Here is a 25,990-nt window from a genome sequence, read left to right as displayed (position 1 = left end):
AAATCTTCCGTTTCTTGTAAAACAGATCACTTCGACTTTCGGTTAAATGTGGCTATTTCTGTGACCGTTAGAGCTAGAAGGCTGAAACTCATTTCTAGTCGATAAAAAATTATTGGTACACATCTACGGTTGAAAACTTTTTTGGTTCTCCAACGGTTCTCTTGATATTGGCCATTGGCCTTAAAACTTTACACTTCGATATCTCAAAAGTTATGGCACCTACAAGCACTATCTTGCAGTTAATGCTAGGTTAAGCTTTTCTCCGTCTAGTAACACTGCTTTAAGGCCATCATTGCCTTGATTCTTCCGTAAATATTGCTAAGAAAACTAATAACGTGAATTTTATTTGATTGTTATCTTTGTTTATTCCCATAATTAAACAACGTTTCGTTCAAAGGAATGAGTACAAAATATCTTTCTTTCGAGTCAACGATTTGTAGAAATATGAAAATAGAGTCTATGAGCGCTATTGAAAATTTTCTCAGATTAGCCGCTTTCGAGATAATACAGGTCAAAGTTGAAACTTCGATAGCCTTTTTTCCGGTTATTGGACCAGATTTTTTCATCAAAATCAGTTTACTCGGCTAACTTTTGATGATCAACCAGAAAATTTACTTATTTAAGAAATAAAATTTTCTGTTTCTTGTACAATAGATCACTTCGATTTTCGGTTAAAACTCCCGTTTTCTGTAATCTTATGATTTAGAGAAATGAAACTCATTTTAAGGATATGACAACTGATGGAGTACATCAGCAAACGAACAATTTTAGCTGATCATCAACGGTTCTCTTGATTTTGGCCATTGGCCTTAAAACTTTGAACATCGATATTCTAAAAATGGTAGCATCTACAGTCACCATTCTTTCAACAATTATTAGATTTTATCATGGCTTATAGTATTACAAGGATGAATATCAGAAAAGATCTCATATAATTACTGTAATGACGAATCCTTACACATCATAAGATTTGTGTTTGAATAGCCTTTATAAACCAAGTATAAAATCTAACAGCATAAGTAATGCATTTAACTTTTCTCTGTATCATCTCCAATCATCTAATATTTCAATATAACATAGCCATAACTAAATTTACCTAATTAAACTAATCAATTGAGTAAGAAAATCTTCCCGTCTTCTAATTGAACTGATCTGTGGCTGGTATTAGATATATTAATGTTAAAATATTGATACTTTTCACCATTTATTGTTGCTAGTTGATCTGAGGCATGTTAGCCAAATTTGAACCTAAAAATCAAAAATTGATATTTCTTCGTCGTTTGATTGAACTACCCATAATGTAACACAATTTACGTGAACATTCATATTCACAGAATTGTCGATTGAAGAGAAACACAATAATTTAGTAAAGATATTTAACTTTTATTAACAATTATGGATTAATTTGTTACTCTCGGTACAGACATTACAATAAGTAACATATGAGCACCAAGTTCAAGCAAAGTCTGTAATGGAAGAAATGAAAAAAAAACATTAATTCTAAATAAATATTGAATATTCTGTCATATTTACCAATAATAAGCTTGATGAATTGAATCTGAAAAAATGGAAACATCTGAATCCCATCGGATAAGCTTCCATCATAAACAAAGCCTCATCTAGCTTTATTTTAACTTCTGGCTTCATAACAGATCGAGCTAACAATTTGTGCATATTATTACGAACCAATTGATCCTGTAACATAAAAGTTGCAGTAAATTAAAGAGAAGTTGGAAGATGCTTTAAAGATAAATATAAACGACTTACCAATCGTTGGTAATAAATAAAGGCCAAAGACATAAAGACAATGTTGAGAGTCAAGTGAAGATTGGCGAACCCAAGAAACAAGACTCTGGTAAAAATGGGTGATTCTGGTGCTATGAAGGCTACATAAATACAAACTAAACTTTCAAGAAATGTCCCTGAATAAAGGACACCAGACAGTTTGGACATGAATTTGTTGGCTTCAAATGCTTCGTTGTAAATGTTTAGATAATGTTGAAAAAAGGTTCGTAGTTGTGAATAATGGACTGTCTTTTTGGTCTTAAGTTTCCTCAAATATTTCAAGTTCAATTCGAGGGAATAATGCATTATGAAACCATAAGAAATGCCGAGAAATACTGACATCCTTACCAAATTAAAGGCATAAAACCCAGCCCATAAACCCAAAAGTGAACTGGGAATGTTGGTTATATAATCAACGGCCTGTTCCACGAAGAAAATTGGCGATAAAAAGATTATAGTTGCCGAAGGTATAATGATGAAGCGAGTAACAACCCAAAGGAAAATGTAGACTTGATTCATTCGCTTTTTAATTACAGCCCATCGAGCTTTAACTGGATGTTGAACAAAATAATGATGATCTGGAAAGGGTTCATTGTAGTTACGAAGCCAATAATATGATTTAACATGAGATGGATCCCAATGTGCCACATTATAAGCGACATTGATGTAAACGAATCCAATGACTCCATAAGCAAGTCCATAGTATCTGGATTCACCATAAAATAGAGACAGATCACCAAATCGTATGGCTGTTGGTATATCTAACCAGTAAAACCAGGCCACTTTAATTGCATTGATCCAACAGAAGATATCAAATATTAGGTTGATTATTGTTCGAGATTTAACAGGTTCAATGGAGGGAAGATGAAAACTGATCAAGTGAAGATGGGTCAAGTCATTTTCCAGGTCATATTCTAGTAGTCTGTTTGGGTCTGGAGTCCGGTAACTTTTGGGAATCAACAGATAATTTAAAACTTGTTTAAAAATCATTTCTAATTGCTTTTATTGTAAAGGATTTTAAAGTTATTACGTTGAACAATAGACGAGCTTTGAATGAGCTTGAATTGAATAAATTTTGTTGTGCATCTACTAAGCAAATATTGTTATGAAAATGAAATATTCATGAAAATATTGAAACTATACAAATTTATTGCTTTATAATTGATTGCTATATCAGCTATCAACTTTTGGAATAATATTTGTTTGCGATTATTCCAGTTGTATCAATATTAAACATTTATTTCGACAAATTTCTCTGTTTTTTGACTTTGCGTGTTCATAAATACTCTTGAGATGAGTGTCAATTATTGCTATTTTATTAAATAGAATACAAAATTTATTACTTTATTTTGAAAAATGTAATGTTTACTTCAATTCATCATTCAGCATTCAACATTCATGCTAAGTAATCGTGATAATTGTCACTTAAGCGTAAACAAAAAACATATCAATAACAATGGGTCTAAAATTCATCTAAATATGCTAATTGAGGCTGCAAACTACGACTCTGCTTGTTAGACAATATGCGGCCAATATGCAATCAATGTATAGTTTCGAGTTGCTTTCATCATTTACCAAGTCTTATGGCAATATCTTGAATAAAAATCAGCTCTAGAATTGGTGCAATAATGTTCAAAACTCAAAAAATTGCAGACTGCACCCAATCCAGCAAACTCAAAATTTAGATGGTTTAGCTTCGATGGCTTTTTGTACAACTTTGGGTTGATATTTGTTCGTAAAACTGGATTTGCTTATGTAACTTGCAATGCGTGCACAGTATTCACATTTCAAATGGAACTTTGCATAGAAAGATGTTTGTTGGGGCTTCAGATCCAGCGAAACATTAGTTGAGATCAAGCATGATCTTTCGATTTTGTTGTGACTTATCAACAAGAAATTGGCAGTTTTCAGCGAGCAATAAGGAGTAAACAAATCGTCAAGCTTTTCTGGATCAAGACACGATTGTTTTACGGATAAAGTTACCTAGATTCCTTCAAAACTATCAAAACAAAGCAAATAAAGCAAGATTTATATGATTGCTGTGCTTTTTCAACTCAAGAAGTCTTTGCATCCAAAGAAATGTGTACAGAAGATCTGGCCATTAAGTTTAGAGTTAGAACTTTGTAGATTTGTAAAGACATGAAATGCAGCAATCTATTGAAGCTAGTAAAAAATTTCTCAGATGAACGGTTTTCGAGAAAATCGAAGTCGAAGCTGAAACTTCGATAGCCTTTTGTACAGTTATTGTACCTGATTTTTTCATTAAACTCATTTCTTTCATGTAACTTTACATGATCAATCAGAAAATGCACTTATTTTGTGCAATGTAACTTTCCGTTTCTCGTAAAACAGATCACTTCGATTTTCGGTTAAAACCTGCTATCACTCCGACCATAAGAGTTAAGAAGTTGAAACTCATTTCTAGGCGATAAAAATTATTGGGTCACATCTGGGATTGAAAACTTTTATTGATTCATCAACGGTTCTCTTGATATTGGCCATTGGCCTTAAAACTTTGAGCGTCGATATCTCAAAAGTTATAGTCCCTAAAGTCACTATTCTAGAGTTAATGATAGGGCAAGATTTGCTGATCCAAGTAACACTGATTTGAGAAAAACATTGACTCGATTCTTCCGTAAATATTGCTAACAAAACTAATAACGTGAATTTTATTTTATTGTTATCTTTGGATATCCTCATAATTAAACAGCGTTTCGTTCAAAAGAATAAGTTCAAAAAATCTGTCTTTCGAGTGAACCATTCGTAGAAGTATGAAAATAGAGTCTATGGGCGCCATCAAAAAATTTCTCAGATTAATAGCTTTCGAGAAAATCCAGGTCAAAGTTGGAACTTCGATAGCCTTTTGTACAGTTAGTGAACCAGATTTTTGCATCAAAATCAGTTTACTCAGCTAACTTTTGATGATCAACCAGAAAATTTACTTATTTGAGAAATAAAATTTTCGGATTCTTGTAAAATAGAGCACTTCGATTTTCGGTTATAACTCCCGTATTCTGTGATTGTATGATTTAGAGATCTGAAACTCATTTTAGGAGTATAAAAACTGTTGGTGTACACCAGCAAACGAACAATTTTAGCAAATCATCAACGGTTCTCTTCATTTTGGCCATTGGCTTTAAAATTTTGAACATCGATATCTCAAAAGTTATAGCACCTACAGTCGCCATTCTTTCAACAATTATTAGATTTAATTATTCTCATTAATATAATTCAGCTGAATATAAGAGAAAATCTGACCTAATTGCTGCAATAAATATTATAATATTCTGTAATAGCCAATTTACCTTTATAATGCAATAATCAAATCATATTAATAATACGTAAGTAATACAATAACTTCTTTGGTATAATCTTTATTGATATAAAATTTTAACATATTATAACACATTACATAAAATCTAATGATTGATCAAAGAATGATGATTGTAGGCGATTCTATTCTCGAAAAGTTTTAAGGCAAATGGCCAAAATCAAGAGAACTGTTGATAGATTCAAAAAAGTATCCAATTCATTATGTGTTATAAACAATTCCCATCGACGAATAATAAGTCTCAGCTTTCTAACTTTTAGGGTCACAGAATGTGGAAGGTTTACCTGAAAACCGAACTGACCCGTTTGACCTGAATTTTCTCGAAAACTTTCAATATGAGAAATTTTTTAATAGCACTAATAGACTTCAGCTTTATATGTTTCTACTAACTTATCAAGTTGTAACTTTCAACTCAAATGTTCGCATTTTTCGCATTACTATTTGGATCTTCTTCTTTCCTTCTCTAGCAAATTTAAATGAATTTTATAAGACAATTTATTGTTTAACAATTTATTTTATTGACATCAAAGATTAGTTCACAAAACAGATGAGTATCAATGATTTGTCCGGTAATGTACGTTTCGGGTTCATTCTAGCAATCCATTAGGTTAACATGCTAGCATTTGGCAATAGATTCAATGATTTACTCTCGGCACAGCTAGTACAATCAGTAACATATGAGCACCAAGTTCAAGTAAAGTCTGTGATAAACCGAGAAAAAAAATTAGAAATGCTGAAAAAGAGTTAGCACACTTTTGCCTTTACCAATAATAAGCTTGATGAATTGAATCTGAAAAAATGGAAACATCGGAATCCCATCGGATAAGATTCCATCATGAACAAAGCTTCTTCCAGTTTAATCTTAATGGCTGGCTTTATGATAGATCGTGTCAACAGTTTGTGGATGTTGTTACGAATCATTTGATCCTAGAAAGTGAAGAGGTCAAACAATTAAGACACCAAATGAAACAATAAAAACAGAAGGGATTGCAAAAAATGCATATTGAACTGAATTCGACATAATTAAAACGCAAGAATAAACATTAAATCAATAGTTGATAGAAATTAAATAACAATTTAAAAAGATAATCTTAAATATGTTGCCAAAAAGTAGCGGTATGGCTGCAACTATGGCGACTAAAGCACATGATACACATTTCTTAAATCACTTCACGTAACAATGATTATTGCTTTTTTGTTTTCTTACTATTATAATTAATATTTCAATTTTTAATTTTTAATTTTTTTGATTTTGTTTGTGTGAGCTAAATTTGTTTATTTAATGGTTCCTCTGACCATCTTATTGTCTGTCTCAGTTTGTTCAAATAAATCAGTTTTTCACTGGTTTGATCTAAGGTTTACTTTGACAATAAGTGTTAGATAATAATTTCAAGTTGTCATTGACCGTCATTCATGGATATGCTTGTTCACAGATTTTCCTGCAAATATTCTGGATCAATACTTACCAATCGTTGAGGATAGATAAAAGTTAATGTAATTATGATTATGTTTAAAGTTACATGAACATTGAGAAGGCCAAGAAAGATTATTCTTGTTGATAATGGTGAAGGCGCTATAAAACTTACATACATACAAACCAGGCTTTCGAGAAAAGTTCCAGAATAGAGGACGCCCGTTAATTTGGACATGAACTTATTAGCTTCAAAAGCTTCGTTATAAATGGCCAAATAATGGTGGAAAAAGGTTTGAACTTGGGAATAAGCGATTGTTTTCCTGGTTTGCAGTTTACGGAGATGGTCAAGATTCAACTCTAGTGAATAGTGCATTATTAGACTGTAAGATATACCTAAGAATACTGACATTCGTACCAGATTGTAGGCATAAAAACCAGCCCAACAAGCCAGGAAAGCCGCTGGTACATTGGTTAATAAGTCCATCGGATGATCAACCATAAACATTGGCGATAGATAGATAACCGTTGCTGCTGGTAGGACCAAAAAACGTGTAAATATCCACAAGTAAATGTATACCAAATTAATCAGTTTCCTTACTCTATTCCAGCGAGATCTGTTCAACATGTTAACATAATGGTGGTCAGACTGAAAGATTTGATTGTAATTACGGAACCAATGGAAACATTTACGCTGAAAGTGGTCAAAGTGGGCGATAAAGTAGGTTACATTGATGTATGTGAAACCAATGGCATCATAAGCCAGTCCATAATAACGGGATTCCCCATAAAACAGGGACAAATCACCAAATCTTTTAGCCATTGGTATATCGATCCAATAAAACCAGACAACTTTGATTGAATTGATCCAGCAAAAGACATCAAAAATGATGTTGTTTACATGTCGGTGTCCAACTTTCTCGATGGATGGAAGCTTAAAATTAATCAAATGAAGGTTCGTTAAATCATCTTCAAGATCATAATTCAGCAATCTATTTGGATGTTGGTCCACTTTACGAGGTAACAAAAATGTAAACAACTTTTTAAGAATCATGATCATAAGCGTTAACAATAATTAATATTATTTAAATTTACAGGATCAATCAAATTCACATTATACACTGAATGGGAATCACCAAGAAATGACTGGAGCTAGACAAATAATGAAAATGTATCGGAATAAATTTTGGACCTGTTGAAGTGAATTATCATCCATCGTCATCCCTTCATTTTGTTATTGATTGGTATTTAGAATCAACTAATTTAATTTGAATAAGAGTCAAATTGTGATCTATAGTTTACAGCTTCAAATTGCATGTTTAGATCAAATGTTACCTCAAGAGTCTAAGTGCAAACAAATTAGACTACAATTGACATTTTGATTAGTCTTTCAGTCCTTTGAACATTTAGTGTGTCTGATTCTTGCTCAATACAATTTGATTATTGATTAACGGTTACATTTGATGGTGACTGACGATTATTATTGACTTATAACAGTTTAAACTTGATTAATGCCTTTTTCCCTTCAACATGAGCAATTTATTAATAAAAATGAAGCATTTTTATGAAAAAAAAGGAATAAAAAATCAATTTAAAATTACGATTAAAAGCATGATAAATGAAGAAAGCCAAGAGTGTAAACATTTTCTGATCAAATCAAAATGATTCAAAACAGTTTCCATTAATTCATTGATTTGAGTTCAGGATTAATTGGATTGATAGCATTGAAAAGCTAACTACAAATCAACTGACAACAGTTGAATGGTTAATAAAGGTTTGTCTTGATCAGGTAATAGATAAAGACAAATCAAGATTAATTTACTTCAGCCTAATAGCCATTCAATGTCAGATCAATCTAGAGGCAATCAAATTACCTTCAGTAAAAAATTTGTTTCAATCTTGAAGCAAATTTTTCCGTTTGAGTTAATTCAAGTCAGCTGATTAGAATGGTATAAAAGTAATTAAGACTGATTTAGATGATCAGTTGATCAACGTAATATCTCCCACTAACTATTAAAATCATGTGTGTTTAACTCTGTAAGCAAAAATATGACCCCCTAAATGTTATTGTTAACCAACACTTATAATTTTATTGATATTTCAATTTTTTATGATTCTCATCATTCATTATCAGAAATCAATGCGGCTCTAGATTGATCAGATTGCTGTTTACATGGGAAAGCTAATTAGCTATCAATTTACACTAACATTATCGTCACAAACCGGTTAAACCAATTAACAACCTTCATTTTATCAACCAACATCTGATAATCTGATTTGTTTTTCTTATCAAATAGGGATTCCCATGATTATTTTATTGTTTGTCGCTCCATTTGGTATTTTTACTTTGACACAAAACATCAAGCTCTTCAGTTGATCAGATAATGTTGTTGAAGTTGATTTGATAATAAGCAAATTTCAAATTCTAACTCATTATAATCCACAGTTCAATAATAACAACCACTTGAAATAGCCATTTTAGCTTAGGTTGGGTCTATTTTCATCTTTGAACTTACTTTCAGTTGTAATACGATCATTGTTTAGATTGAGCTGATAATATAATTAGTTTATTGGTTTATTTAGTTTGATGATCACTTGTAAATTAGAACAAATTGGCTGAAGTTGGTTGATCAAAAAATTGAAAGGATCCATAATTTGAAGAAACAATCAACATCTGGTTATACGAGTAGCGCTATCCTAAACAGTGGCAAAATAGTGAGTATCAATCTTTTGTTTATAAATCTTTATTTTTTGGTGATTGATTGAATCTTAATATTGTGGTTTTATTTAATTTTTACAGTGATTGAACTTGATTGTTTAGTGAAAAATGACGAATGGGGTAAACTAGGTTCATCGTCTTTTGTTGGTCAGTTGCTGAAATGTCAAAGAAGAACGGTCAACGAAACAACTCCATATGCAGCGGTAAGTTATACTGTTATGTGTACTAACTCTTTAGTGTTTATAGTTTATGTTGGTCAAGCCTTTTGATCGTAGTTATAATTTAATTTGATTTATCTCAACCTACATGTTGAATTAATCTTGTTTGCATTCTTATTAACAGTTATGGATGGGAGTTCATCAATCTGGACCGTCAAAAGTTATCGGGTTATCACCTGATTTTGATTCAAAGCCAATTGACTCTCTCTTAAAAGCTTGGCCTGAGTTTATTGGAAACATTGATATTGCCGCTAAATATGGCTTTAACTTACCAATCTTGGTTAAAATACTTTCGATTGGACATTCATTGCCACTCCAGATTAATTTAAGCACAAACAGTGGTTCCAAATCTTGCAAGATTATCCTCGCCTTAACTCCATCATCATTACTGTGTGGATTCAGACCTCACAACGAGATAATTAACAACCTAAAAAACTTCCAAGACTTGCGGTTATTGATAAACAGCTCTACTCTTACAAAGTACATTCAAAGCGTATCCGGAACGCAGGTTGAATCTTCTCAATCAAATGTCTATCTAATGCAGTGTTTCAATGAAGCCATCAGTAATTGTCAAGCTCAGAAGTCTATAGATAAAGCTTTACTGGAATCAAGTGAAGCAATTGAAAGTACAAAGATCAATATAATTTTGAAAAGCCTGTCAGACAAAGGTCTTGATACCAAAAGTTTGGTGTCTTTATTTTTCCTCAACTACGTCAATTTGAATTGTGATCAAGCTGTCATCATTGAAGCTAATCAAGTTCATATGCTCCTTGATGGAAGTAAGTATTCGATTATGAAAAATGAAGAAACAAATTTCCCAATTTTGTCCCTTTTGTTTCATGATACATCAATCATTAAAAAATGTTACTATTTGTTTCATTTTTCATCTTTTAGACTACCTTGAAGTGTCCAATCCAAATGATAAAGTGATTAGTTCTGAAACAACCTTGGAAAACATAAGTGCATCGATTTGTGTCACGCAAGATTCACCAAAAATCGTAAATCCTACGTCTGTGGATGACTGTTCATACGTTTACTCGCCCGAATCAAGCGACTGGACTGTTGAACTAATAAATGCCAATCAGTACAATGAACTTTCATGTCCTATTTACCAAGCATCGCCAACCTCCTCTGGTTCCTTCATCTTGTTCCTGGGTCCTACAGAGGCAATAGTCAATAATGTTTACCGTCTCAAACCAGGTCAAATATTTTTTGTTCCTCCAGGCTTACCATTGCGATTCACCCAATTGAGAGGAGCTTTCAGATTATTCCGTATTTCACTGAAATCTTGAATGGCAAAAAATGGCTAGACATCAATTTTTTACTATTGTTCCTATTATTATTTGTTATATTTTATCTCTAACAATTTCTTTGTTGTATATTTTGGACTGCTCTTTGAATTGATAAATTGTTATCATTGTAACGGATTCTATTATCATTTCAAACTAGACAATAAACACGAGTAAACAAAAGTGTTCTATTATCAAATTTAATAATATTCTTGGTAATTTGATCAGTACACTTTTAAGTAAATACTCGGTTCTTTTTTATCAATTCAATTTATTTTGATTATACAATTGATAATCTTCAAGTTTAAAAGTTAATGGATGACATTTTCACATTTTTACCCCAAAATTGAAATAATTATACTCTTTAACTTTTTCTTCTAGTCCTTTCCAGTGTAAAACTAACCATGTCCGGGTTTATGAGGCTCCCAATGAATCATGGATTCACCAGTTTCAGATGAAATATCGTTACACCCAGTCGACCTCAGATTAATCGATAAAGTTGTCAACTTAATCATCTGGCAAGAAAATTGTGATGACAATCAGTTAACTCCAAATGTTACATTAATTACAAGCTTGCTATTTGCTAATCCGGTTTTACCTTAACTACTATCTTCATCATCGATTTTATTGAGAGTTTCATGTTCCTGGTTAAGATTGGATTCCATTGATACCAACTGTTTGATGCAGAATATTTTGCATCATAATACAATTAGTGTTAATTTTTCGCATCTATTTTCATTATTCAACAGACTAATGTTAAATCATGTTAATCATTCACCGGATTAAACTCATCATATTGTGCATAATCTATTTTTCAACTGGTTTTGCAAGAGGTAAGTCAATCAATTCAGTTAAATTGTTAGTCGCCTTTTGTTTACCAATTATCTAACCATTAAACATTTGATTCTAAATTTCTTATTTGTTAGGAAGACCCGATGGACAAGTTAACCACGATAATGAAGACAAAGTTGGCGGTAATCATGACGGTGATAGTGATATTGACATGGATCTGATTAATTTCAGTGGAATAAGGAAAAATGATGAACATACGAGACACATTCTAGCCAATTTAATGGATCCGAATCCAGTTGATCCAAGTCACAATGGGTCTTTGATTATATCTGAGCGTTTAATTGCAAAAGAAATGACTGGTTTAACCAATAGATCTCAGGCCAATTTAATATCAACCACAACACCTTCAAGTCCAGATGGATTGACCAATTTTTACGCTGAATCAGGATCCATTAAAGGAGCTGATATTGAAATGATGAAGAAAACATTGGTTAAACTATTTTCAAAAGCTCGTAGTCATGAAGCAAATATAACCCACAAGGAATTGATTAGGAGTAAAATATTGGACAGGTTATCCTTGTTTACCAGTGAAACGTTTTGCCAAGAGTTCACTGGTAGAGACAAAAATGGAGCAATTGTGAAAGGTGTTAACATTATCGGAATACTTCCAGGTCGTTTACGAGGTGAACATGGTGAAGGTGTCATGGTTATAGGAGCTCATTATGATACTGTTGCAACATGTCCAGGAATGGATGACAATGGATCAGGAGCAATGGCAGTTCTTGAAAGTGCAAGAATACTTTCCTCTAAAATGGGTGATCTCAATCATACAATTATTTTTGTCACCTTTGATCTAGAAGAGCTCGGAGCTCTTGGCAGCATCGCCTTTGTCAACAATTATCTAATCCCGAAGGTTCTCAATTCAAACAATGTCAAATTTTTGGGTGCTTATATTATGGACATGATTCTCAATTATGACCCTTCAGTCAACGCTCAAGTATTACCGAGAGATATTTCAAGAGTAGGTTTCTAGTCGTAAAGTATTATTATTGTTATTATTATTTTTCACTGAATTTGTATCTAATTGAAATTTTGTTGTTCTAGGCTGCACCAGAAGCTGCTGATTGGGTTCGTCGAAATAATAATATGGGTGATTTTGTTGCCATTTGGACACGAAGGAAAGTTGATTGGCATCTCTGGTATACATTTGAACAATCCTTCAATGAGTTAACTGTGCCACCGGCTAATCACAAAATTCTGGTTATTGATCCACCAATTCCTCGAACACCCATTCTCTTTGATAATTATTTGTATCGTAATTTCATGAGAAGTGACCATGCATCATTCTGGAATCATAAGAGCCGAGCTTATAAAGAGACTCTACATGCAGTCCTCATTACAGATATGGGTAATTTAATTTTTACAAAAGCTGTTTAATCAATTGAGTTAAATATAATCATGATTTATTTATTTCTCAGGTCCATGGAGAGGTGTACAAAGAGCTTGCTATCACGAATTTTGTGACGATGAAAGTCAACTAACTACTTACAATTTAGAGTTTGTCAAGCACATCATCGATGCTTTGGTTCGCACTGTTGTTACGTTCACTTCTTAACCTACTATAATCTTGGGAATCCATCACAGTATCTAACATTCATATAAGGCTAAATTAAATTATTTAATCGACTAAATTCAACCAATGCTGAGAATCAGCAAAGCAAATGACTTGCTAAGCAACATTTGGTCACTGTTTTCCCCCAAATACTTACTAATTATTAAAGTCATTTTGGAAATTTGGAGATGATTGTTACTTGATATAGTTTCAATGTCTTTAATCAACAAACCATCTATAAATAATCTGATGAGATTTTGTTTAATTGATCGAAAGGTGAACGCTATCTGAAATAGTAAGAATGGATGAAAGTCGTTTTGGACGAAAAAAAGATACGCTCTTAACTAGGCTATTGGTCACCAGTTAAAGTCGTTCGTGTATTGATCATGGTGATGTAAAGGATACAAAAAAAGATGTGTGTAAATGTACAAATAGATAATATCAACAAATAATAATAACGATAACAATAGCTGTAAAAAAGCAATTATGAACAAATATAACTACAAATGTAAATGAGATGTAACCAACGTCTTGTTGATAATGAAAAAAAAAACAAAATATTTAGATGAGTGTTCACAGAAACATTGATGAGATAATATGGAATGAATATGAAATGAAATGGAAAGGTGACGATTAATCTGTATAAGGCTGAAATTGTTTCAAGTCGTCAGAGATTCATATCCTGAGTCAGGAGAATCAGAAGTAAATCGATGAACAAGTTCATCGGCAGATGGACGAATTGATGTATCAGCATTCCAACAGCATTGAGCAGTTCTAATGTAATTAGACATTTCAAGACTTGCTTGAGATTCACCAAATTTAGGTCTAACACCGCGACAGACCTAAAAACAAAAATGGAGGGAAAATAATCAGTGAAACGATTCATCGATATGTTAACAATAAGCTTTCAAAGCTTATTTTGTTATTTGTAAGCCAATTGATGACCTTAATATATTTATTTTAATCAATGTTTACGAACAAATTACCTTGAAAATAATGGCTTGTGAACTATCGCCGTAAAATGGAGTCTCCCTTGAAACCAATTGCCACATGATAATACCGAAGGAATAAATATCAGCCTTTTCTGTTGGTTTGGCACCTCTAAACAATTCTGGTGATGTGTAAGGTATTGTTCCAGGTGGTGGTTGTCCTCCACACCGAATCCGGCCACGATGGTCATGGCCTGGCTCTAAGTTTAACGAGCATCCGAAATCGACTAATTTACAAGTGTCATCCGAGGATATCATTATATTAGAAGGTTTAAGGTCAAGGTGAAGAATACGTTGATCATGACAGTAAGCTAGACCTGCTGATATTTGGTAGAGTATATAATTACGCCTTTCTCGGTCGATCACTTCGTTTGGGTCATTTATGCAGGTTTCCAATGACATTGATCCGGCAGCTTCCATGATAACCATTTGAAGACCAATCGATTTGAAAAGAGAAACGGAATTAAAATTGGACAGATAAGAGTCAGTGAAGAAGAGAGATAAATCATCTGGACGCAGCTCAATTATCTCATGTGTTTTTACAATGTTTGGATGGCGGAGAGATAAACTGTTTCGTTCGCCGCGACAGGAGCACGGTGATGTTGGACATATCTTGATTGCAAAATCATTATTATCCAGTGAGGTCGAGAATACACGACCAAAAGCACCTCGACCAATTGTCACAGAAGCTAATTCAGCAGGTTGTAGATCTTTGAACAATTTACATAATACATTAAACATATTTGTATATTTAGACTCTGAACTGATAGAACTGACAAATTATGAAATTATTACTTGGATTTTAATGAGTTATGTCCACATTGGTTAATAGTTTACTACTAAATTAACTTGTTTCTTTGAAAAGTAAATCATCGGGTATACATATCGCAATGCTTTAACATTCCCTCAAACATACATGTTTATTTTTAAATTATGATAGTTTTACTCAATTTTATGTAAATATTACCGTTCTTTTTTGATTCTTGTTATATTTTCTTATGGTTGCACCAACATTATGTCTTTTATCTGTGGTAATTTGTTGCGTTTGACCAGATTTCAAAGAGAGGTTTCAAGGTAAGATTAATTTCTAGATCAAAATATCAATTTGAACAAACACATGTCTAACATCATTTGTTTTATTTTGTTTATTATTATTTTGATAGATATTGTGTTGGCAAAAGGCTTACATCAAATGAATTAATTATCCCTAGATATTTATCAACTGGTTCCAATCAAGGTGATGATGACAAGAATCCAAAGGTTATTAAAGCAAAACTTGAGAAGGTAGCTAAAAAAATTGGTAATAAAATTGATGGTGAAGAAGGTAAAAAAACTAAAGAAGGATTAATGAAAATGGTCAGTTTACAATTTGAAGAAAGTAAAGTTCCTGATTCAAATGCAATGGCTAATATTGCAAATATTTTAAAGTAAGAATTATTATAAAGGTTTCTAAATTTTAGCTCTAATTCTAGTATCATTAATTTAATATTTCTGTTTTTTTCAAAAAATTAGGGATTTACCGGTTGAAGTATCTAAAAAGATGTCAAAGGGAATGACAACAAATAAAGACCAACAAAGATTTGCTGATAAACAAGAGAATAGATTTGCAGATCGAAAAGAAAATAGATTTGGTGATAAAGAAGGAAATAGATCGCGTAGTTGGAGAGATAGACCACCACAATTAGATTTTAGAAATAGAACTACAAATTTTGATAGAAAAGATGGACGGAATTATCAAGAAAGACCTCATCGACAACATGATTATGTGAATTATAATGCTGCAAAGCCTTTAAATCTTTTTGATAATAAATCACCAAATGGAGATTATTTTACATTAGAAACATGGAAAAGATTACGTGATGAAGAAATGGACTTAGAATTTCGAAAACCGCCAAAGAATGCTTTTGATGAAATGATTCAAATGACCAAAGAAGGTAAATTATGGAGTTATCCAATTGATAATGAAGCTGGATTGGAGGAAGAAGCAAAAGTACCTTTTTATGATCATATATTTCTTGATCATCTTCTTGAAGGAATACCAGAATCTGGTCCAGTTCGAGAGTTTATTGATATAATGATGATTGGTGTGACTAATAATGCATTTATAACTGTAGAAAGAAAACATGCAATTGTTAAATGGTATGTTGATTTTTTCAAAGAGAAAGAGCAAATTCTAAGGGAATGTGGTGCTCTTTAAAATATCAATATATCTCTGTATAATTTAAAATCTGTTGTATAGTCATAGAAGCTTTATTAAAATAATTGAACTTCAAAAATAAAATTGTATGTCATTTTTTTGCTTAATAAATTTCCAATGGTGGTTTTACCGTAAGTTATTCCTTAATCATTTTTGAATGTGGCTTCACGCACCCATTAGATATTGCCCATTAGCCGAATTCAATATTTATCCATGAATGATATTAATAACATAAAATATATTATATGAGCGAAGTACAAATGAATATAAATGGATAACATTTTATAATACGTATACCAAAGAAGTTTGTAGTCATTAATGTGATACCGTTAAATCGGTATTGTCTGAACTAGCCAACCTAAACATATCTTAAATACATGTCGTCAGGTTTTAATGCATTCTTATGTTATAATATTACAAAAGTTATTTTTGTTATCAGCAGTTACCAGTTTAATTTATCAATCCAACTTTTCCAAATTAGAAGTAGAAATGGTTTGTATCAATAATCAGGGACAGGGGCTGAGAGTACACCAACCAAATCTTGATATTTAACATAAGGTCCCATTGTATTGGCTTCTCTAAGAATGTGGTCGACCTCACGGGTTCCAAGTTTTTCACCCCATTGACAGAGGATGTGTTTCAAATCACGAACATGAATCTGACCTGTTCTATTGAGATCCCATCCTTGAAACGCTTCCAATATTTCTTCCGGCACTTTTTCCTTCTTTGAATGAGTATGCATTACATCAAGAAAATCAGCAAAAGACAATTTACCCCCTGAGAAACAGAAAACCAGACAAAAATAGTTATTAAATATGACCAGGTAAAGGCCTGAATTTCCTATTACATAAAGCAGGCAACTCATACAAAAAGTCTTCAGGAACTGATGAAAGTTGAATTTGATAATGAATGAGCAGAATCTAGAAAACAATTTTTTTCAAATTTTCTCAACCTAAATGGTATTATCACATATTTAGTGATTGAACAACAAAATTAAAAAGACTTACCCTTTTCTTTCAAATAAACTCGCATCTCAGGAATAGTTGGACTCATTCCAAGAGATCTCATGATCAAAGCAAGCTCATCAATGTTGACAATCATTCCATTGTTATGAGTGTTAAGGTAGAAGCAGTCACGAAATTCATCAATATCTTGTTCTTTAAAGTAACGAGCCTGAAATTAAAGGAATTAAGTAAACATTGAGTGAGTAAGACATTAAAAATTGATAAAATTATCTTGATTTCTAATAATTAAAAGAGATAACTCACCATAATTACGTTTCCCGTAAACAAAAAGTTACAAGTTAAAGTCAAAAACAGCTGACTGAGTAAGCCTCAAGCCACCTCTTGACTCATGAAAGAAAGCTAGAGACAAGTTTCTATCACAAGGTAATAACATCACTTTCTTCCTTGAATAAAGTTGCGTTTTTAGACTGGTGTCTATTTCATTTCGCGGACATTTATTAATATAATATTTATAAAAATTTATTATAATTCACTCAAAATTTATTGATAGAAACATAACTTTTGTAACACCTTGAGTTTAAATAAATAATGAAACAAAAACTTTGACTTTTCAATCTAAACTGCAACAAGAGACAAAAACTAAATGTCATTTAAAAAAGCCTGGTAAAGCTAAGCCAATAGTTAGTGCAATGATAGCCAAAGATGACAGGAAATTGACTGAAACAACACACAGACCAGCAAATGTGAATCCAACATCGTCTCGACTGATTCGTAATAGAAACAAATTTATCTAGAAATTGGAAACAAAAATGTTGAAAGGGTTTAAGTAATGGAAGGGTCAAAAGGTTTACCTCATTCATGGTTTCAATTGATCGCACCAAGTTTGGTGATAGTGAAAGATCATGAACTTTGTTGAATACTTGGATTGACAAGTAGTTTACTCGTGCAAAATGGTAACCACTGACACACAGCATACTCAGGGTTAAAACCGCTCTACCAGTTAAAGATAGTATTCGTATCGTGGTTTGATTGGGTGCTAACATTAAACCAATACCACAAATAGAGTAGATTGTCAAGAATCCGAAAGTGTTCAAAACATTCAATCTGAAAAAGTTATCAATGCTCCTAGTAAACTCGATTGTAAACTCGCATGTGACGGACTGATTTAATAGCATGATAAACATCAACTCCAGAAGACTCGTTAACTTTCTTTACTAGAGAATTGAAAAATAGGTGGAAAAAGACGAAATTTGATTGTAAATAGATACAAGTTTCATTGATAAATTGATGTTCCAAAATTAAACCCAATTCACGAATGTACGCAAATACAATTTCAACGTGGTTATATGGCAAACTAAAAGGGTTAAAATAATATTCCAAGGTTAATATGGTCACTCTCGTTAGAGACTGTAATATAATTATAAGTCGATTGATCTTCTGCCATTTTTCACATATGAAGTCTGTGCCAGGCCAAAAGGAGTCTTGATGCTGGATTGAAAGTAGTTGATGTACTTAACATAAATTGGACTGTTGTATTTGTAGAGCAATGTAGTTGCGACAAGACTTGTAGCAATGGAGGAATTAACGACCATTGTACATCTAGTGTATGTTAAAGTGCCAGCATCGATTCCAAGATGAGTGTTTTTTGTGGATATATGAATTTTGTAAAGTTTGACTGTAGCATAGAGTAGAAAGCTGATCGAAGTAAACAAATGCAGGACTTGACTCGATATGTTTTCACGTAAAAGGGATTTGGCAAAAATACTTGATGGTTTAGTTGATTTTTCAATGATTTTCATCAAATTATTGCAATCCATTTTAACACATTAAACAATCTGTAATTTTGTAATTAACTAGATGTATCGAAGAGAAACTAAACTGATTTTTATGTTTGGTATGTTTATTGATAGAGACTTATTCATCCATTTCAATGCATATTAAACTTTCATACTCAAGAATAATTAATAATAGCGATATTTATATCAGCATAAAGCGAAGTGTTACTTTAAAAATCAATCACTAAAAACATTATAAATACTTTCATTTCATTGTATGTTTAATTTTTAATTTTAAATGAAAATTGAGTTTTTAGGAAAAGCCTATGTAGCTGAAAAGTATCACAATTTTGTTGGCTGTTTACAGGCTGTTTGTTGAAGTGAAGAAAATCTTTCAAGTTTCATGATAGACATTGATATTTGTGATTCAGTAGTGAGTGATGATTTTGAATGTTGTTTAAAACAAAAATGTTTCAAATAAAGGCAGCACTTCTGGAGGTTTGAATAAAACAAAATGTTAGTCAGTTTATTGATGTTCAAGTATCTTTCAACAATCAAAACAATTATAACCAGAAGAAAATCATTCCCTGAAACTCTGAATTCAAGGCGAGGGAAATTATGGCAGAAATCATTCTACATTTAATTTTAATCAATCACTCCGACTAATAAAAATTGCTGACCCAAGTCTACCAATAATTGATTAAAACATGATTGAAACAAGATTAAACTATGATTTTTTTTATTTATTTGCACAATAATGAAGTAAAATCGTTTTAATTGTCAGTTTTTCTCATGGATAAGTCTGATCAATTATCATGATCTTTTTCAAAATGCTTTATAAAATTGGTGACAACACCAAAAGACGAATTACAATTGGTTATTGGACAATTGATTACAAAAAAATTGGGTGACAAATGATTTTCAACAGAATAGATTTTCTGCATATTTTTAAAAGCACAATTTGGGTGCAAAATACAACTATGCTTTCGGCCAGAGCCTGTCATATATTTTTTATAAATGCCTTTTTCTTCATTTTTCGAGACGTTTTGCCCAGTAGTTAAATCTTTAATGAAATACTGTAGATGATTTTATCTTTATAATTTCGTGACTTATCCTGGTCATTTTGGTCATCATTTTGTTCATCGTTTTCATCCTCTTTTTCCCCAATCTTTTCAAATCGATTTTCTTGTGCCTCAATCTTAATACCCAAATCATCTTCCTCATCAGACTTATCCTCATGAGTTATCGGTAAAAACAATGGCAACCTTTCCAGAATCACCAAGCAATTATCCTCTTCATTATCATCATTAGGTGTTTTTTTGTCTTTTTTATATTTTTTGGATACAAATCCAAAGAGGCAAAAAAATTTTGTTTATTTTCAATGGACTTATCCATTATAATAACTGAAATTAACAGTGAATTTGCTATAAAAAGCGAAAGATGGAAAAGCCAATTAATGTTAAGGTCTATTAGAGTTGGGTTAGCAAATATTTGATATTTATAATTGAAATAGACTTACCTTAAGATGAATATTGAATATATTTGATAACAATTAACAACTTTTCATTCAAATGAAAAGTTGACCCAAACATCAAAATGATATTGGATTCATTAAAGTAAATTTATTATACAGCATTTCTCGGTGAGTTTCGTCGAGTTTTCACTACCTTTAGTCAAGTTTTCATTGGATTTAGTCAAACCGGTAGAGGACCAGTTTGCTGAAGCTTTTTTGTCATTAGCTTTAGTCGGTTGTCTTAAGCTTTAGTCAAAGACTTTTCGGTCAGCTTCATGGGAAAATATTTACAGGGTCAAATCAGTAAATCAGTGACTATTCACGATTCAAAATTAGTTCAGTTCACTTGTATTTACTGTGTGTTAAAATGAGTACTTCACCTTCACTTAGAAGAGGTTCCTATCAAAAAATTAGTGATGAAATTAGAGCCAAGATCATTCAAGCTCTGTCCAAAGGTGTATCAAAAGATGAAATAGGTAAATTGTTCGGAGTCAAAAGAACAACTATTAATTCTAATGAGTAATAACTAATGAGTTTGATCATTATTCAAACGTTAATAATTTGAGCCTGTATTCAGTTTGATTAAGAATAAGCGTCTGATCATGAATTATTGGTTATTTTGTCGAAGGTGAAAATTATAAATAGTTTAATTTAATAGGCAATTAATATTAACAAGATACAATCATTAGTAAGAGCAAAAGATTGAAAAAAATTGCCATTCCATTGATTTTGCCATCGATTCTCATTGGAACAGAAATTTCGCATCATTTCATGATTTTCTCAGTAACCTGAGTTTCCTTAAAACTCTGACCATTTATCGTGATATCATTCAATGTCAACTTTCATGTTTGCTGGTAAAATCTGTTATTTTATATCAAGAGCTGCTTGCTAACCTTGCCAACACAGTTGTGATTGAACCATTTGTTTTGAGACAAAATCATTTAAATACATGTGGCATTCACAACTAACATGAATAATTATTTGAATTATTTGACAAATAAGTTAAAATTAATAAATTACTTGGAATAGAGTCCAAAAAGAAGATTAAAAAATCGAAAGACGCTTCTTCGAAGAAACATAACCAGAATCAATGATGTCAAGCCTTAGCTTGGCCTTAGCTAGAACCAATCAAGTTTTCTGGTAAAATTGATATTTTATTCAGGACTTCACATCAAGGTGACTGATTGTTATTCAAATAGTCAACAACCAACATGTAAACATTTGTTGGTAAATATTTCTATCCACAGGGAAACACGCACAAAAAGTTATAACCTGTTAATTTATTAGACAACAATCTGTTTCTCACAGCAAAATGAAACATCTCCATGAATTGTTTCATTTCCCTGCCCTCTTCATATCTCTCTCCATTGTTTCCCACCCTTCATCATTATCACCATTCTCGACATCACATATAAACTGAATCAAGCATAAATAATAATTTATTTGCCGGTAAATTTCATTCACAGTTTGTCTTGAAGAACCCAAATTTTTAGTCATTTCTGGTAAACACCAGATACTTCAGTGTTATTTTACCTTTAAAAGTGCCATCAATACAAAGCAACAACAAAATGAAGACTATTGCAATCATCTTGATGATTATTTACTTTATCCAGTTTACAATGTTGCTTGCCATCCCAGTTGGTAAAGGTAAGTTGATACATTAAATTGACCCTTTCCGATGACCAATTGTTTCACAAAACCAATTATTTGTAACCTGAAGTCAAACTAAAAAGTGCGACTCAAAAATATTGATCAGCTTTCATTGAAGATTGGAAGATTTTCACAATTATTAAAACAAAAACAAAAGTAAATGTAAACACTCAACTCCATTATCAATCAATCTACCTGTTGATTAAATCGACTCAATCATGGCTTTATTGAGACTCTAATTGTTTACCAGAAAAATTGCTTTCCAATATCAGCTTCAATAGTAATCAAAGTGGACCATCAATCTTTTTGTTTTTCCCTTTTTCCAATTAGATCAAGGATCAGCAAATTGGCCGATACTTGGTGAAGATCGTGAGTATTGTGATTGTTGATATTAGTGATCAAAGATTTGAATAAATTCTAATCACAACTGTTTTCCTTGTTTAATTATTCAGCTGTTCATGAGCCAGTATTTAAATCAACGGACGACAGTTTATCCCATGAATTCCCAGCCGATGCTGCTTATTGGCCAAAATGGGACAACAATAGTACAGAGTCATTACCAGAAAACCTGAAAACATTTTAAAAGAAAGACAATTTGAAATTTAATAAATTGACAATAAAATTTCTTGACTGTTTCTTAAACATTGATATTGAATTGTTGTGAACCTAAGATTAGCTCAATTTTCCGATTGCATCAAAAATCATTGAACCCTTTATCCAGTTAGACATAGAACGGAAATAATGTGGTTACAACAGGCAAAAAATGGACCTTCATGAATGGAATCAAAGATGATCAACAATTTGGTATATCTAAACATTATATAATCTAATATAAGTATATTGATATAAAAAATAGACCAATGATGTATCAACATCATAAGCCTGAGAAAGTGTTTTTTTATGCATCCACATCAGAAGCGACATCATCTTCGCGATAGATACGTAAAGATGAATTCATAGTTGTTTAGGGAACGAACAAGCTTCGTCTTGAGACACTTTCATTTTACTGTCCATATGTCACTATTTGGGTTCAGTTTTAGTATCAAAAAAGAGCCACAAAAAAAGATAACCAAAGCCAACTTTCTTTGGTTCCGTAGGAAAGTTTATTTTTTCAGGTAATTCGGTCTAAAGATATGATGAGGAAGATGCAAAAAAAATATATAAGATGTTTGGAAATAAGATGAATGAAAAAAAGTGATCAAAGGGTGGTTTTTTTACCATTTCACGAAGTTGTGAGAAAATTTCTGATATGAAGGAGAAGACGGAGAAGATGATGATGATGAAGGGACGAGAAAAGGAGGAGGTTAGGAGGATAAATAAAAGGGAAAGGAGGAGGTTAAAGTGTTTAAGGTTGTTACCTGTACATTTAAGGTCTAGTTTACCTTTAATCTTTTGTTGTCAATGCGAAGGTTACATTTTTTTTGTTGATAATCTTTTACCCTTAACCTTAACCTTCTTGTGTTGCTCTTTGTAAGGCCTTAAAAGGTAGGCAAAGGATTGTATTGAATAAGATGATAGTTTTTTTTACTTCCTAGTTAATAGGAAACTAATATCGTAATATTTAACCAGAATTAGAATGGTTAAGTTGCAATTTTTTATATTGATATTTATCGTTATACAATAGTAATCGTAAATGTTTTCTCACATTATCCAAGTTAGCATTTATCTTTTCAATCTTTAGCTTCGTAATTGTTGCTGATATTGCTATTCACTATTTTTAACTGTTTGACAATAAAGTGTAACTGTTTTACAGGTATTTTGGAGATGATCATCAAATCTTTGATATGTTCAACAATATTTGACTAAAAGCCAATGAATTTGTAAGATGATCGATGGAATATTTAGAGAATGAAACAATCATGAAAATTAACGCTGTAACCCTTTTCCAATACAGTCATAATTGAAGAATTGCTACTAAATATAACTGCTTTAAATTATTTTCTCGACAATCGAATCCAGTTGAATTTAAGTTGATATTGAAAAATTGCTGGTAATAAAAGAGTCAAAATCAAATGCAGCAAAATTTTTTGAGAAACTAATTCAGCAGGTTGCAAATCTTTGAACAATTTACATAATACATTAAACATATTGGTATATTTAGACTCTGAACTGATAGAACTGACAAATTATGAAATTATTACTTGGATTTTAATGAGTTATGTCCACATTGGTTAATAGTTTACTACTAAATTAATTTGTTTCTTTGGAAAGTAAATCATCGGTATACACTTCGCAATGCTTTAACATTCCCTCAAGCATCATTTTTTCAACAATGTTTGTGTTTAAATTAGTTTTTCTCAATTTTTGTAAATATTAGCGTATTTTTTTGCTTTTTGTTATATTTTCTTATGATTGAACCACCATTATGTCTATTATCTGTGGTAATTTGTTGCGTTTGACCAGATTTCCAAGAGAGGTTTCAAGGTAAGATGAATTTCTAGATCAAAATATGAATTTGTACAAACACATGTCTGATATTATTTGTCTTATTTTGTTTATTATTATTTTGATAGATTTTGTGTTGGAAAAAGAATTACATCAAGTGAATTAATTGTCCCTAGATATTTATCAACTGGTTCAAGTCAAGATGATGATGACAAGAATCCAAAGGTTATTAAAGCAAAACTTGAGAAGGTAGCTAAAAAAATTGGTAATAAAATTGATGGTGAAGAAGGTAAAAAAACTAAAGAAGGATTAATGAAAATGGTCAGTTTACAATTTGAAGAAAGTAAAGCTCCTGATTCAAATGCAATGGCTAATATTGCAAACATTTTAAAGTAAGAATTAATATAAATTGTCAATCTATCTCTAATTTAACTAATTTTATATTTCTGTTTTTTTCTCCAAAAATAAGGGATTTACCGGTTGAAGTATCTAAAAAGATGTCAAAGGGAATGACAACAAATAAAGAACAACCAAGATTTGCTGATAAACAAGAGAATAGATTTGCTGATCGACAAGAAAATAGATTTGTTGATAAAGAAGGAAATAGATCGCGTAGTTGGAGAGATAGGCCACCACAATTAGATTTTAGGAATAGAACTACAAATTTTGATAGAAAAGATGGACGGAATTATCAAGAAAGACCTCATCGACAACATGATTATGTGAATTATAATGCTGCAAAGCCTTTAAATCTTTTTGATAATAAATCACCAAATGGAGATTACTTTACATTAGAAACATGGAAAAGATTACGTGATGAAGAAATGGACTTGGAATTTCGAAAACCACCAAAGAATGCTTTTGATGAAATGATTCAAATGACCAAAGAAGGTAAATTATGGAGTTATCCAATTGACAATGAAGCTGGATTGGAGGAAGAAGCAAAAGTTCCCTTTTATGATCATATATTTCTTGATCATCTTCTTGAAGGAATACCAGAATCTGGTCCAGTTCGAGAGTTTATTGATATAATGATGATTGGTGTGACTAATAATGCATTTATAACTGTAGAAAGAAAACATGCAATTGTTAAATGGTATGTTGATTTTTTCAAAGAGAAAGAGCAAATCTTAAGGGAATGTGGTGCTCTTTAAAATATCAATATGTCTTTGTATAATTTAAAACCTGTTGTATAGTCATAGAGCTCGTAATTTAATTAATTATGATTTTTATTAAAGTTGTCAGTTTACCTTAACTGTGGTTCCTTTGTTATTTTAAAAAAGTTATTTCATAATGTACGGTCAAAGATGGCGCCTTTTCAAATGAGGAACCCTAAATAATGGTTTGTTACATGCGTAA

The 25,990-nt window shown here is 31.7% G+C and overlaps 7 protein-coding genes and 2 long non-coding RNA genes across 9 annotated transcripts; 6 read left to right on the top strand and 3 right to left on the bottom strand.

Annotated features, from left to right (window-relative positions):
• Positions 1–1,362: 1,362 nt before the first annotated feature.
• LOC112539276 (uncharacterized) lies at positions 1,363–2,933 on the bottom strand. Its single transcript, XM_025161665.2, has 3 exons — positions 1,768–2,933; positions 1,534–1,695; positions 1,363–1,466 (listed from the first exon to the last, which is right to left on the bottom strand). The coding sequence occupies exons 1-3, from the start codon at positions 2,773–2,775 to the stop codon at positions 1,401–1,403; spliced, it is 1,236 nt and encodes a 411-aa protein (XP_025017433.2). The 5' UTR covers positions 2,776–2,933; the 3' UTR covers positions 1,363–1,400.
• Positions 2,934–6,940: 4,007 nt separating this feature from the next.
• Positions 6,941–7,463, top strand: LOC149093754 (uncharacterized). Its single transcript, XR_016198552.1, has 3 exons — positions 6,941–7,081; positions 7,139–7,263; positions 7,324–7,463. It is a non-coding gene; the product is annotated as an uncharacterized LOC149093754 (long non-coding RNA).
• Positions 7,464–9,130: 1,667 nt separating this feature from the next.
• On the top strand, positions 9,131–10,960 carry LOC112538471 (uncharacterized). The gene is made up of 4 exons (XM_089267286.1): positions 9,131–9,242; positions 9,328–9,449; positions 9,589–10,243; positions 10,359–10,960. Coding segments are annotated over exons 1-4 (1,176 nt in total). The 5' UTR covers positions 9,131–9,241; the 3' UTR covers positions 10,757–10,960.
• Positions 10,961–11,006: 46 nt separating this feature from the next.
• Positions 11,007–13,344, top strand: LOC107366223 (uncharacterized). Its single transcript, XM_015933808.3, has 4 exons — positions 11,007–11,586; positions 11,680–12,566; positions 12,650–12,953; positions 13,024–13,344. The coding sequence occupies exons 1-4, from the start codon at positions 11,517–11,519 to the stop codon at positions 13,158–13,160; spliced, it is 1,398 nt and encodes a 465-aa protein (XP_015789294.2). The 5' UTR covers positions 11,007–11,516; the 3' UTR covers positions 13,161–13,344.
• A 16-nt stretch (positions 13,345–13,360) lies between these two features.
• On the bottom strand, positions 13,361–14,977 carry LOC107366224 (serine/threonine-protein kinase mos). The gene is made up of 2 exons (XM_015933810.3): positions 14,144–14,977; positions 13,361–13,999 (listed from the first exon to the last, which is right to left on the bottom strand). The coding sequence occupies exons 1-2, from the start codon at positions 14,885–14,887 to the stop codon at positions 13,817–13,819; spliced, it is 927 nt and encodes a 308-aa protein (XP_015789296.1). The 5' UTR covers positions 14,888–14,977; the 3' UTR covers positions 13,361–13,816.
• Positions 14,978–15,062: 85 nt separating this feature from the next.
• LOC107366061 (uncharacterized) lies at positions 15,063–16,454 on the top strand. The gene is made up of 3 exons (XM_015933635.3): positions 15,063–15,220; positions 15,310–15,573; positions 15,659–16,454. The coding sequence occupies exons 1-3, from the start codon at positions 15,162–15,164 to the stop codon at positions 16,341–16,343; spliced, it is 1,008 nt and encodes a 335-aa protein (XP_015789121.1). The 5' UTR covers positions 15,063–15,161; the 3' UTR covers positions 16,344–16,454.
• A 152-nt stretch (positions 16,455–16,606) lies between these two features.
• On the bottom strand, positions 16,607–17,658 carry LOC107366069 (uncharacterized). The gene is made up of 3 exons (XM_015933641.3): positions 17,612–17,658; positions 17,351–17,516; positions 16,607–17,120 (listed from the first exon to the last, which is right to left on the bottom strand). The coding sequence occupies exons 1-3, from the start codon at positions 17,612–17,614 to the stop codon at positions 16,843–16,845; spliced, it is 447 nt and encodes a 148-aa protein (XP_015789127.1). The 5' UTR covers positions 17,615–17,658; the 3' UTR covers positions 16,607–16,842.
• Positions 17,659–22,040: 4,382 nt separating this feature from the next.
• On the top strand, positions 22,041–22,888 carry LOC149093753 (uncharacterized). The gene is made up of 3 exons (XR_016198550.1): positions 22,041–22,243; positions 22,577–22,615; positions 22,699–22,888. It is a non-coding gene; the product is annotated as an uncharacterized LOC149093753 (long non-coding RNA).
• A 1,618-nt stretch (positions 22,889–24,506) lies between these two features.
• On the top strand, positions 24,507–25,886 carry LOC107366497 (uncharacterized). Its single transcript, XM_015934118.3, has 3 exons — positions 24,507–24,670; positions 24,760–25,023; positions 25,101–25,886. Exons 1-3 carry the CDS (start codon positions 24,612–24,614, stop codon positions 25,783–25,785), a joined length of 1,008 nt encoding a protein of 335 aa, XP_015789604.2. The 5' UTR covers positions 24,507–24,611; the 3' UTR covers positions 25,786–25,886.
• The last annotated feature ends 104 nt before the right edge of the window (positions 25,887–25,990 follow it).

The sequence above is a fragment of the Tetranychus urticae genome, chromosome 2, assembly GCF_039701765.1.
Source record: "Tetranychus urticae isolate SD_2017Ah chromosome 2, NJAU_TeUrti_SD_1.0, whole genome shotgun sequence".
In the NCBI taxonomy this organism is placed as follows: domain Eukaryota; kingdom Metazoa; phylum Arthropoda; class Arachnida; order Trombidiformes; family Tetranychidae; genus Tetranychus; species Tetranychus urticae.
Note: the sequence above shows the minus strand (reverse complement) of the source record. Positions and strands in the feature narration are given on the sequence as shown.

Coding starts and splice junctions, on each gene's coding strand:
- LOC107366497 (XM_015934118.3), top strand. CDS start 24,612: ATGTCTATTATCTGTGGTAATTTGTTGCGTTTGACCAGATTTCCAAGA. Junction 24,671..24,759: donor TTTCCAAGAGAGGTTTCAAG/GTAAGATGAATT, acceptor TTATTTTGATAG/ATTTTGTGTTGGAAAAAGAA. Junction 25,024..25,100: donor AATATTGCAAACATTTTAAA/GTAAGAATTAAT, acceptor TCCAAAAATAAG/GGATTTACCGGTTGAAGTAT.
- LOC107366223 (XM_015933808.3), top strand. CDS start 11,517: ATGTTAATCATTCACCGGATTAAACTCATCATATTGTGCATAATCTAT. Junction 11,587..11,679: donor TTCAACTGGTTTTGCAAGAG/GTAAGTCAATCA, acceptor CTTATTTGTTAG/GAAGACCCGATGGACAAGTT. Junction 12,954..13,023: donor AGTCCTCATTACAGATATGG/GTAATTTAATTT, acceptor TTTATTTCTCAG/GTCCATGGAGAGGTGTACAA.
- LOC107366069 (XM_015933641.3), bottom strand. Junction 17,121..17,350: donor AGTTTATTTGAAAGAAAAGG/GTAAGTCTTTTT, acceptor TCTGTTTCTCAG/GGGGTAAATTGTCTTTTGCT.
- LOC107366061 (XM_015933635.3), top strand. CDS start 15,162: ATGTCTTTTATCTGTGGTAATTTGTTGCGTTTGACCAGATTTCAAAGA. Junction 15,221..15,309: donor TTTCAAAGAGAGGTTTCAAG/GTAAGATTAATT, acceptor TTATTTTGATAG/ATATTGTGTTGGCAAAAGGC. Junction 15,574..15,658: donor AATATTGCAAATATTTTAAA/GTAAGAATTATT, acceptor TCAAAAAATTAG/GGATTTACCGGTTGAAGTAT.
- LOC112538471 (XM_089267286.1), top strand. Junction 9,450..9,588: donor AAACAACTCCATATGCAGCG/GTAAGTTATACT, acceptor TCTTATTAACAG/TTATGGATGGGAGTTCATCA. Junction 10,244..10,358: donor TCATATGCTCCTTGATGGAA/GTAAGTATTCGA, acceptor TTCATCTTTTAG/ACTACCTTGAAGTGTCCAAT.
- LOC112539276 (XM_025161665.2), bottom strand. CDS start 2,775: ATGATTTTTAAACAAGTTTTAAATTATCTGTTGATTCCCAAAAGTTAC. Junction 1,696..1,767: donor TTATTTATTACCAACGATTG/GTAAGTCGTTTA, acceptor TTTATGTTACAG/GATCAATTGGTTCGTAATAA. Junction 1,467..1,533: donor ATTCATCAAGCTTATTATTG/GTAAATATGACA, acceptor CTTCCATTACAG/ACTTTGCTTGAACTTGGTGC.
- LOC107366224 (XM_015933810.3), bottom strand. CDS start 14,887: ATGTTTAATGTATTATGTAAATTGTTCAAAGATCTACAACCTGCTGAA. Junction 14,000..14,143: donor CACAAGCCATTATTTTCAAG/GTAATTTGTTCG, acceptor TTTTGTTTTTAG/GTCTGTCGCGGTGTTAGACC.